Consider the following 13,375-nt stretch of genomic DNA (forward strand, 5'->3'; position numbering starts at 1 on the left):
TAATGTCTTCTGTGGATATTTTTCTGCCACAATGACTCACATTTTTGCCTCTTGGTTTTACCTGTGCATCCATAATCCTAAGGTTTATCCAGAGGAGCAAAACTAAGGTGTTCCTCAAGATTATAAAATGTCATGCAAAGGATAAATTTTCTCCAAAAACAAATATAAGCAAATTTGTACACAAAAAGATGAAGACAGAGATCCTTCCTCTTTTCAAGTCACTTGCAAGTAATCTGCTTTTACTTTATTGTGTTGGAACAGATTTTCTATGGAAATATTAATATTTTTTTAAACGTGTAGTATTTCTTTAATTGCTTAGCTTGTGTAAACTGCAACTAAACTATTTCAAAGTTGTTCAGGAAATAAAAGGTCATTCATCAGTGTAAGATGCCCATAAAGTTAAAACAGCTCAATCTAACTACACTTTACTTGAGAATTAGATACAAAACATTATGAACATCACACTGAGATGTCCCATAGTTTCCTTGAAATTTTTCCCAGCAGTACACAGATTTTTATATGAAGGAAGTACTTGGAAAACTGAAAATGTAATTGAGGCTTAAAACAACAAAACCCAACCCCTAGAAAAACAGTTCCAACTTCAATAACTTTCCCACATCCATCTGAAGACAGGCTCCCAAATAAAATTCAGTTCCTTAGGCTGGTATAAATTTGAGTGGATATAGGCCTCTCATTACTTGATTCATGAACCATAATCAACCAAAGAAAAAGGCTTGGGTAATATTAACTCAGATTTTGGTGTAAAAAGTAGAAATCCTCCTTGACTGAGCAACCAGTCTCACCAATAATAATAGGAGTAGAGGCTGACATGAAAAAGTGAAATTCAAAAGATAAAGTTGCTCAACTGAATGATCCCCAGATTCTATTGAAGTATAGCAAATCAAGAACAAAATCATGAATCATGGAAGTTCTTATCAGCTGTCAGCAAAGACCAAGCACAGCCAACTCAATTTCAGAGTGGTAGTCCCTCCAGAGACCATCAACAAATATAGGAGTGACTCGTCCTTTGGCAAAGCTTGTGATGAAGAAAACCTTATATCTCTTTCATATCAATAAAAGTGACACTATTGGAATGACATGGTGTTGAGAGCCAAAATAACTTAAGGAGTCCTTTATGACTGTCCTAGTTCTCAAAACCAGGACAATGCCATAATAGTGACTTTATCTTTAGTGACAGGTGTGTGATCCCAAAGGGCAAGGCCTGAAGAGCAGGTATCAGAAAAATTAACTGGGAAGCATTTCAAGTTTTATGAGTGGATTGTGACATGTAGCTACAGAAATAAGTATTGCATTTCATCCTAAAGAACTAAAGAATCAACTAAAGAACATCAACTAAAGAATCTTCAATAACAGTGGCAGATTCTTTCGGTACATTTTTGATTTTTTTGATATTACAAAAAAATGTGCAATGACATCTCCTAAACAGTTTCTCTGATACTTATATACCTCAGTAGGGGAAGGACTGCATGATTCTTGAACTAGTTTTGACTGCGTGGCAGAAGGGTATCTCAAAGAGCAGAAAAGAGAGTTGATAGAGCAAATCTGGCCTTGAAATTTTGGGAGAACATTTCTGAGTGGAATGTGGGGGAATATGCTCCTCCTACCCAACCCCGAAATCAACAAAACCCCAATCCTGCCAGGCCCTTACAAGAGAGTATGAGCATCTTGCAAGGAAGGAAGACTTTAGAAACTCCAGCCCAGTCAGTCTCACATCAGCTCCTACAAGATTATGTGGGAGAGGCCCCTAAAAATTATTACAATGTAGATATGAAAAAAAGTCAGTTGGGACAAAATAAGCATGGGATTAGTAAAGGCAAGGAGCACCAACTTGTGGTCTTGCAAAAAGAGAAGCCTGTCTCAATGCACAAGAAGAGTGTATGTTCTTCCTCAAATTTATAAGGGTTTTTGATGTGATCTCCAATGCTGTATCCTTATAAATCGATCAGAGAGAGAAGCTCAACAAAGACATTGTCTCAGAAAAAGAATTTAAGGTTATCACAAAGGCACCTAAAGCCCAAACATAAACCTAAATATATGCAATGATTTGGCTGAAATTAGCAAAAACTAATTCTATTTTGATGATTATATACATTCAGAGAAACAGTGATGAAAGAAATATATTTTAGATTAGCTTTTGTCAAGATTGATCCAGGTTTGGAAATAAAGATCCAGGTTTGGAAATAAAACAATGTAAAATAAAGCTCTCTAAATACTTGCAAGGATATTCAGTCGCTTGAGTAAAAATCTGGAGGAAAAAATACCTGAAAGAAATCCTGCTTTGAACCCCACCTACAATTTCTTGATTAATATAGAATCACATATTTTAAAACCCAAGATAAACACAAAGTTTTCAGAGTTTCTCATGTTCAGTAAGTTCATATATATTCACTATTTCTTGTTTTCTTGAAATTTTCCCAAAGAATTGGAAATTCTGTGCTCTCTAAGGATATCTCTGGAAAACACACACTAATTTAAGAGAATATATTTTTAATCTTATTAATTGTGGAAAAAACCCCGAAGTAATGCCCTCTACTTTAAGGGACAATGGGTTACTTCTATTATGTAATGGAAATAATTTCACAAAGAGAAAACTAGATTTTTTTTAGCCCTTAAAAACTGCATGTGCAGATTGAAAAGATTAATAAACCCAGGAATACATTCTCAAGAAAACACCCTGAACACCATATAACTTTTATTGCCATATGACAAGCTAATAAGACTGTACCTTTATTGTTTCCATTCTGAAGTGCAGTAGTATGGATGCAGTAGCATGATAATAAAAACATTTAATTCAGAAGAACTGAAATACTGAAATAATTCAGGAAGTTGCATTATGCGTAATCTGATTTCATACATCTCATTAAAGATACACTATAAAGAATAAAGTTTGCATAATAACAATGCAAATGATATAAACGTAAGAATTATAACATGGTCTGGATTAAACTTACTGGTTTCAGGTGAGCAATTTGATCAACAGTATACAGTTAGACCATTCATAGCCAAAATTTAATTCTCTGTAAGATTCAATACATAGACTACACATGCCCTGGTTTTGGGGATATAAAGATGTCAATTCAAGATCAAATAAGCCCTTATCTGCTCAGAGTCTGATGCATCATCTTAAATTCTGAAATGCAGGGATGCCATTTGATGAAAATATAGAGGTTTCTCCTCTGTATAAACACAGAATTAGGGGTTGGAACCCATAGTTCTGCAGACACCACTGACTGTGTATGGTAAAAAGGGCAAAGCAAGAGGAGCAAGGCCAGGGAAACAGCACACTTTGAGTAGCCTTCTCAATTAAACAACTTCTACACAAGAGAAAATATTCATTTTAGTCAAGACCTGGCTTTTTCACTACTACCTTTGGAAAGAAAATTTTATACTGTCAGAAGTAATTGCCACTAGAAGTTTTCTTTTGTTTTTAAGAATTCACATACATTTGTTTTCCAGCTGACTTAAATCTAAGTATTTTAGCACTTGCTTTGAATATTTAGGGTTTCAATGAAGCAATCACAAGATAAAAGGCAGTATTTCAACCTATATACAAAGTTCAATACCATTCTCTTGATAAAGGCATTTTAAGGTCTGCACTTAACACTGTATAAATGATCTTAATTGGGCATCCAGGTATGCAGCAGGCAAGTGGTCATCAGTAAGCATATGTGAGCTTTACTCTAGCAAATCTAGCCATTCTCACACTTAGATTGCAGCAGCGCAGAGCTCAGCTCCGCCTACCTACTCAACAGACTGCTGGGCACTCTTATCAGCAGGAATTCACTATCAGAGGCGAATGCTGCCCTCTCAATGAACATTTTTATCACTTTCAGATCAAGCTTACTAAAAGATAGCACCAGCAAATGTGCAAGAACTCCAGTAATGCCTCCGAGCCATAGCACAGCACACCACTGGTGTACCTCACGCTGCCCTGAGCTGCAGTGGGAGAACAGTGAATGCCTGACCTCCTAGAGGTCCTGAGAGCCTCCATGGAGCTCCCTCAGAGGCCGTTCCACAAACCACGTTCTGCAGTGCTGAGGAAATATACCAGTCCTGCAAAGTTATTACTGAATAAGTCAACGGGGAGTCCATCAAACAATGTCACTTTAATGGATGTGTTCCTTTATAGGGGAATGAGTGTAGGCTTAAAGAACTAACTCTCCTTCTAGAAACAAGTTGTTGATGCCACAGAATATTTTAACTCCTGCATACATCAAACTTAAATCATTATTACTTAAATGGAAAAGGCAGACAAAAGCATTCCTGTCTGTATTACCCAAAGTAAACACTAATAGCTGGTGAGTGAGCAGGATGGTTGCTCAGAATCTGCTGCCAGTATTGACTAGGTCACTACTGACTGTGATGAGACCCCAGGAAACCCCAGAAAGCTTACTTTTAGATTTCAACAGCACTATGGCCACTTTTGTAAGTACCAAAACAGCTCATGTCACATGCAGATGCCATACAGCTGTAGAAATACTCTGCAGAGGCGTAACAAAACTCTACTGCTAAGCTGGATACAGCTCCAGAGGTTTCCTTCATCATTCCCTCATGACATTCCTTTTGCATATAGAAGTTACTGAACTTTAGCACAACTAATGAGCAAGTTGGCACAAGACTGGAAAGTTAATCTATTTCAAAATTTCTGCAAGATAGAATAAAGTCTGTGTTAATACCACTTTTTTTTATCTAGGTGACAAGTGCCTTAAAGTTAATACAGATAAGTAGACCAGGAACTCCAAAAATATTTTACTTGAATTATTTTTTTCAAGTTAATGATCAACTCTATTTTCTGCTAGCTTGAGAATATTTACTGACAAGTGGTGTTTTTTCATGAGCCTTACAGGACTATTGGGACCTTATGTTAGGCATCTGGTAGATTCTGCATCCCCTCCTTTACAATAACCATGCATTAAATATGCATAATTTTTTTTTTTTCTGAGATTTGTTAGCAGCTAAAATAGGACCCTAATCAAGTCTCATTACTATCACTTGAAACAAAAGTTTCCATTTTCTCTTTAAAAGAACCAATGTTCTGCAGTATGAAGCACTGGGCAAGAAAATATTCCAAATCATTACTCTCATGTAGAGGAACAGGACATGGAAAAATGATACATACTGTCCACTTACAGAAAAGAAATTATAAAAATGCACACATCATGAGTAATGTTCTGCAGCCTTGAATTAAAAGTATGTTCACTGCAAGGTTACTTAAATATTATAAAAATTTTCATTACCTAGGACAATACTGCTACTCTGTCAAGGATTGAAAGACCTTAGCTCTAGAGAACAAGGGGATGAAGAGATTACCTCAAGGATTTATTCACATAAGAGTGAACTAATTAAGAGAAATGGGAAACTGTCATGTCATTTATGAATGTACTCAAGACTTTTCTTATATACATAGAAGACAGGTTTCAACAGAAAAAATATTCCGCAAAGGAATTTAGGGTCAACATACTTGTGACTACTGTCAAATGTTGCAGTATGCACACTAAAATTCTTATCAGATCATTGACTGAAAGCCATGATAACATTCTACTCAGATCATAGGTAATCATTCCCATGGAAAAAAGATTATTTCTTCAGCATTTCAATATTTTTAAAAATTCATTGACAATGTTAATATAAACAGCATAACTGAATAAAACCAAAAGAGTCAAAATGACCTATACTAAATTTCACAGTACAAAATTTATTGCTTTTCTTTTTTTCTCTGTAATAACCTGATATATGATAATTTCATTTAAACAGCATTTAAAAGGGTTTGCTTTGAAAAATTAAATCCTAGAGACATTACACAGTATAGCAGGATTAAAATTAACCCAAACAAAAAATTTAAAAAATAATGAAAAAGAAAAAGAAGTCATGATAGCTAGTGATAAAAAGAACAAAACCATTCCTTATTTCATTGCATTTTGAACTTATCACCACTCTTTCTTTCCTGGACTTTACAACAACTGAGAGTCAAATGTTCCATTCCCATTTCTGAGGTCATTTGAAGTATAAAATATACATGCTTTGAATCTCCTTTCTTTGGGATAAAACATTTCTTTTAAGAAGTGAGCAAGGTTTCAGAAAAAAAAAAAGACATGAAGGAAGCTTTCACTGTTAATATATTCTCAAAGCAAACCTCTACTGATTGCCAATCTAGGAGGTGTAAGAATTAAACTTTGTAGTTTGAGACTGAAGAGATCAATTTATATTAGCTGCAAATTAAGAAATAAAGATGAAAAATACCTACCTTTCGGGAATGGATTTCTTTCACATATAGTGGAAGTAGAAATTCAGATATTCCTTCAAGTCGTATTCCTTTTTTAGTGACTCTCAAATTTCCCATTCCATCCTACAATCAATAATATATATATATTCACTTTAGGAAATAACCTTATCCAGAATAACCTAAAAAGAAGACGGTAGTTGGCTTAACCCCTAAAAATAATGAGTGCTCTCCCACTGTCCCCAGCTCTTCTCATGATCTTGGGCAGGAGGTAGATGAGCACATTTATAGCCAGAGCTTAACCTAGGGCTGAATTATTTAACTGTGCAACCTGATGGTGACCTGCATACTTTATTTCTTGGATGAACCTAGTGCCAGGGTAAAACTGTAGATCAACCATTATTCCCTGTACAGGGTGAAAATATTACAATTGCTGAATGTAATTTTATAATTGATCAATAAAAAAAACCTATTTAATTTTCTCTATATATATGTAACATTTTTTACATTTAAAGCAATTTATAGCTTGAATCCAGTGTTTTTGCTTTTCCCGGTGAAATACATAGAAAAATATCATGTAGGGAGAGAGAAAACAAATTTTAGTGGGTGCTCATCACTACTAAAAGCATATTGCTCATTAACAACTTCAAAAATGGTAATTTTGATTGTTTGTGGTTTTTTGTCAGAATAGAAATAGGAAAGGCGCCATTGTAAAGGTCTGGATGAAACAAGTAAACCACAAAATTCAATGTTCAATAAAATATAAGCACAGAAAAGTGGCATTACAAGGCTTCAGCTGCACTCTTACAGGAAAAAAAACAATGAAACATGCTTTATACTCAAGAGACAAAATTATTTTGCACAGCAATAGAAAGCCAAGATTTTTTTATCCTGAGAATCTTGTTACTATGTTCCTGATAGAAGAGTAACTCTTCACTGTAGAGTCAGTGGAATTTAACTTGATCCACTGGAGTGCAAAATAAGCACATTTAATCTAACCATTAATTACATCTCTCAAAGCCATTGCTGACTCTGGTCTACTGGAACAATAAGAACTTGCACCTTTGCTCTGCTGGCTGAAGTGTGAGACAAGAAACCTCTGCCTACTGGGTAAGCAGCTGGGTAACAATCCTCGGCTGCCATAGCTGAATTGTCAAATAATGCTTCTTCAGAAAGTGAGGATATATTTTAAAGTGTTTATCTCAAGTCAAGTAACGTTTATAGAAATATTTTCACATGGAAAATTTCAGGTATTTGTGGGCTTTCTAACAAAAAGTGCAAAAGGAAACAGTGATACCTGTTTTTGAAAGGGAAATAAAGAAATTAGAGAAAATAAAGAGGGAAAATAATAGAGAAAATTAGAGGGAAATAAAGAAATTAGAAATAGAGAAATGTGCAATCTGCATTAACAAAAATTAAGTCTTTATTTGATCAATCCTATAGTAATAGAATGTAAAATTTTACTAGTGAAGGATAACCTGGGAAAATACAACAAGCATGCTGTCGTTTTTGTCAGTGAATAAACACTCAACAAGAATTAGGTATTTTTTTGATTTATTGATTTGGATATAAACATGTTTTCTAAATGAAAAGGCAAATTCAATATTTAATTTTATCTGCTTCTGTGGTATGTTTCTAACTGACACACATAAACTATATTTACAAGAAAAATAGGGAAGGAGGGAAAAGGAGGAAGTAAAAAATAAACAAAAAATACACAAAAATGGAAATTCAAGTTTTCAGAAAACTAGAAATGTTGAAATTAAAGTTACCTAAGAAGCTTCCATTCCATCTGCTCTATCTTACAAGTATGTTTAGGATAAAATTATATATTTATATGTGATATTTACCCTCCTGAATCTCAGCTTATTGCATATAGAATTGGCACAAACTTCAATCAGCAGCTAGTCGCTATTTTGCTTTCACGTTATCATTGTTTTTGCTCCTCATTTATTGCACTCTGTTAAAACTCTGCTGTGAAGACTGTACTGTCAGTATTCTTCTAGACTTCTGTTCATATAAGTGTTTATTACTGAAGTAATATCATTCCTCACAACTATTAATTAATTTTCAAAATACTTTCAGTAACTTTATATGGTGGTACTGTTCTTATGTTACTGAAAGAGACCTAAAGCACAAAATCAATTCATTCACTACATTTTGATACTTATCATATTTTCTCTGCTTATTTTCAAAACCAGGAAGTTAAATCGCACAGCAAGATTAAACTGTCAGGGTCTCAGAAATAAAGTATTGATAGAGCCTACTGTGTCCATAAGGGCTTTCATTTTTCTAAGTGACTTTTCTAGGTACTCATTCTTTAGTCCTTCAGCAGAATCCAACAGATAGAAAGCAGACAGGCTCTGCACAGACAGAAGCACTAACTTCAGTAAAATTACATGATTCAAGACAAAAAGACAAATACTACATTCTGGAGTCTAAGTCACAAATGGTGCTATCAAACTGGAATAGGGTGACAGCAACCTCAATTCCTTGATAAACACAATAATCTTCCAGATAATTCCTGAGGTGTGTAATGACTGACGTGAAATAAGTCTGAATAGTAAAATACCGAATATAGTCAGACGTGTACTACTACAACATGCTTAACGAAGATGACCCCACTAAAAAGTTACTTCCCTGTCACAGTCATCTTTTGTGAAAAATCCTTTCTTTAGGATTTTTCTCCCTTCTGAGAAGTTGTGGCCTCAGCAACAAATGTAAACAATGGTTATCTGCTGCTGTGGAATGCAGCAGGTGGATCCGTGATTGGTCTCCTGTAGATGTTTGGATTTACTGACCACTCACGGCAGAGCTGTTCTCACTTTCTGCCGAGACACAGAACTTTGTTATTCATTCCTTTTCTATTCTTAGCTTAGCTAGCCTTCTGAGAGCTTTCTCTTCTATTTCTTTTAGTATAGTTATAATGTAATATACATCATAAAATAATAAATCAAGCCTTCTGAACATGAAGTCAACATTCTCGTCTCTCTTCACCCTGAAACCCTTGCAAGCCCCATAACACTTCCTAGTATGTTTTTTTCATCAATAACCCCTCCATCAAGTTTAAACAGACATTGGAATAAGAGGCTTTTCTTGTTTCATTGGGTTACAACTATGCTGTTAAAGAGAAAAATTCGAGGGTCTTCAAAACTAACACAACTTGGTAAAAAAGTTATTAATATTAAAAAATTAATCAGAGGAAGGTCCTTCTGCTTATTTCCCAAATAAATGCCATAAAGTTTAGGTTTTCCAGGCAAATAAAACTCAGATTATCCTTTTGGTGTGATTTGATTTTATTCAAGTGCAAAAATAAACTTGAATGAACTATGCCAGTACTTAAAACATTTGTCAGGTTTGGTACTAGGACTGAGTGGGATGGAGGTTTTCTTTCATCATGGCAGCTGGCATAATAGTGTGCATTTTTGGCTAAAACAGTGCTCATAACACACCAGAGCTTTGGTTATTGCTGAACTGTTCTTCCAGAGTGTCAAGCCTCTATCATTTTCCCCCCACTTTGCTCCCAGTAAGAAGAATGGGGATGGCCAAGGAGTTGAGAGGGAAGGCAAGGCAATCGACCCCAAGTGGCCAAAGACATATTCCACACCTGTAACATCCTGCTCAGCAAGAAAATTGGTGGTAGAGCAAGAAGGGGGCTGGAGAGAACAAGGATTGTCTTTCAAAGTGGCCACTGCTTGAAGACACAGTGCTATATATTGAGTGATTGTCTTTGCATCACTTTATGTCCTCTTTATTATTATTGTGCATCTTATACCATGTACAACTTTCCATGTTTCTCATTTAAGAATATGAAACAAACTGTGACCCTGCCTCACTTACATTGTTTTTTTCCCTCACATACAAAGAAAAATAACCCCTTTACATCCATAAACATGTCCTATAGAGATTGTAAAAAAAAAATCAAACATCACTATCAATATTTTATGTTATTCTTAGAGTACATCACGTTTCAGTGATTAAAACCAGAAATTCAAATAAGAAGCTATTAAAATATGAAAACCATGCATTTAGTTTATGCTGTTCTTTGTCTTAAAACTGCAGCAACCTAAGGAAGGGTTTTACTGACTTTGAACATTACATTAAAGTCAATGAAGTCCTAAACTACACTTACTGTAAATCTGTGATAATGAGAGTATAAATTTGAATCAGAAGATAAGAGAGCTCTCCAGAAAAATATTCTGGGAGGCAAACAACAATACTGACATTCAGAGCTTTTTCAAGCTTTGACCTGCTTATAAACAGGCAGAGATTTATGTTCTTCGATGATCCTGTAAATGGTATATAAGAAAACCAGAGATTAATTCACACTGTCTTTAAACAGGCAGGATGATCTTTTACAAGATTAAGCTATTTCTTCACAATGTGCTGAGAATTCTACAAGTCTGCATTACTTATACAGCCTGTATAATTTCTGTCCAATAAACCATTACAGCAGCATGTTTTATGATAGCTACAAATATAAAGTATATGCTATGAATACTTCTCAAGAACAATGAATACTTCTCAACAAGTCAGGAAGTTGGCTAAAACTACAGTCTGCAGTAGCCTACAGTCTACAATCTAAACTACTACAACTAGTCCTGAACTACACATATTGCTATCTAATGAAATAATGTGGTGGTGCGCTTTCTTTCTTTTATTGTTCTCTCTCTGTTTTTCTTTCTTTCTTTTTTACTTTTATTTGTTTAAGCACTAAGACATTCTAAGAAAAAGGAAGAGGATAAGGAGTTCTACACAAATTGCTGATAAACCAGAAGTATGAAAGAACAAGCTTAGCTCTCTACACAATAAAGCCAGTCCTCTGTGACATAGATGACAACTGAAGACCTAGGACAGGATTCAATAAGCTGGCTTAGAAAAACTCTAAGCTACTAAAAGGGCAGTTCTGAAGCCAAGCTGTGGAATATTTTAATTAGAAATAACATTTTGGAAATCAGTAACTATATCTTATATTTCATCCACCCAGATGAAATAACACCTCCTTGCATGAGATCAAACCCAGACCTTCAATGTTAGAAAATTTTGCAAATCCATCAATAACATTGCTATATAAGACATTAAAGACATTAGAAAGACATTAAAGTGGATAAAATATCTGCAATTCCTGTGTAAAACCACAGAATTCAAAATTTCTTGGTCTGGAGAAAAGAAGTTGGAAGGCATGATGCTCCAGGTCAGGAATGAAAACTCATTTCATGGGGTGAGAACAGCACTCTGATAGATCCTCCAGTAATTTGTCATGCATCTCATGAAGTGGGCACTGAAAAGGCAGTAAAGAACTCTGCTAACTAAAATGCAGGCTTTTTCCTTAGGATCATGAACTTACATGCAGTAGCACAGTGAAAAGTTAAAATGAAAAGCGAACTGAAGTGTTGGTTATTCTGAATTGACTAAAACATTATTAAATAGTATTTTATATTTCAAGTTTGCATGGCATTTTTTCTGACTTCCATAATAATAACAACATACACCAAATACATGTTTCAGTACTTTACAGCAGGAACAAACAAGTAGTTGGTGGGTCAGGAAATTCATTCTTATCAATAATATTCAAGGTTTTCAAAAGTTCTGATGTGATATCCTGCCTGCTTTCTGAGTATATATTTAAGCCCAAACTCTGTCTCCAAAAGCTCACATTCTGAAGAAGGAATCATTACACAAAACAGGGAGGGGGGACATTATAATAATAGAAAAAGAGGGTTTAAACAAAGTGCCTACATCAGAACTCCTATAAATTAACAAGCATTCAATGTCTATTGCCTTGTAGGCATCATAGCACAAGCCATACATGAAATGGAATTTGGATGACGTGGCTGCACAGGTATGAAAAAGCACAGATGAAACAGCTAAGCATACAAACATGCCATGCCAAATTAAAAAAATGGGTATGATATCAGAAGAAAGGTGAATGAACCAATGTAGCAGTAGTGAATTATAGTGAAGATGGAAAAAGAATACTGAACTTGACAGGATGGCACAAAAAAGTCGGTAATGTAAAGGGACAGCAATGGGTATGATTAGGACGATGAACTATATTAGCAGCTAGGTTGTTGATAAAATGGAAGATGCACACAAAAGATTGGAAGGAAGATGACAAAGGAAAATATTTGTATTGCATTCACACATGCAAAAACCTGGATGTAATAAACAGAGCTGGAAAATAATTCCAGTTGGAGAAAAATGGTGCTTGGATGTGATTATGGATGTACAACTGAAGGAAAAACTGTAGGCAGCAAAAGTCTTGCATAAACAAAATGGGGAGTGGTATAAGCAAGAAAACCAGAGTATTTTCCTGGATTACTAGGAAAGATAACAACTTCAGCAGCCAAAAATAAAGCTAAAATGAAGGCAAGCTATTCACTGGAATGGTAAAAATCTGGATTGATGGAAACACCTGCCTTTATCCATCTGCTGACAATAATAGATAGCATCTTCAATGCTGACAGTGTGTAGATATCAGGGTAAATCTAGGGAATAAATTACTGTAGTACAGTGGAGCAATATTTAAAGAGAAACAAACTAAGGAAAAAAATAAGATGAAAAAGCATTAAAAAGAAAGAAAAATCAGACTACTTAAAACTAACTGGAATTAAAATTCCTTGAATACATACTACTTTAGAATGGTTATGAAGTGTGGAGTATGACCTGGTTCTTCAATTATAAACTATCTATACTGATATAAATTATATACCTATCATGATAATAAGATGAAGCCCCTATTTCATGTTTAAAATTTTGATTTTATTCCATCATAAGGGGAGTTATCTTATTTTTCATTCAAACATAGATGTGTCCTTTAATATCACCATTGTGAGGCTGCTCACAATCATCTTTGAAAGGTTGTGGCTGCCAGGAGAGGTATCTAAGAACTGAAAAAATGCAAATGTCACCCCAGTCTTCAAAAAGAACAAGAAGAAGGACCTAAAGAACTAATGGTCAGTCAGCCTGATTTCAATGCCTGGAGAGGTGATGGAGTGTCTCATTCTGGAGACCATCTCTATCCATGTAGGTGACAAGAAGGTGATCAGGAGCGTGGATTCACTAAGGGTAAATCATTGTTTGATGTCTTCTACAAAGAAAAACTACCTGGAGGGATGAGGGGACAGCAGTACA

At 35.0% G+C, this 13,375-nt stretch overlaps 1 protein-coding gene across 1 annotated transcript in view; it reads right to left on the minus strand.

Moving 5' to 3' along the window:
• SGCZ (sarcoglycan zeta) overlaps positions 1-13,375 on the minus strand; it is a 394,721-nt gene that overhangs the window by 93,563 nt on the left and 287,783 nt on the right. Inside the window, exon 3 of the mRNA XM_064710453.1 lies at positions 6,266-6,367. Within this exon, the coding sequence (XP_064566523.1) occupies positions 6,266-6,367 (102 nt within the window). The remainder of the gene's footprint in view (positions 1-6,265; positions 6,368-13,375) is intronic.

This window comes from Zonotrichia leucophrys, chromosome 4 (genome assembly GCF_028769735.1).
Source record: "Zonotrichia leucophrys gambelii isolate GWCS_2022_RI chromosome 4, RI_Zleu_2.0, whole genome shotgun sequence".
NCBI classification, from domain to species: domain Eukaryota; kingdom Metazoa; phylum Chordata; class Aves; order Passeriformes; family Passerellidae; genus Zonotrichia; species Zonotrichia leucophrys.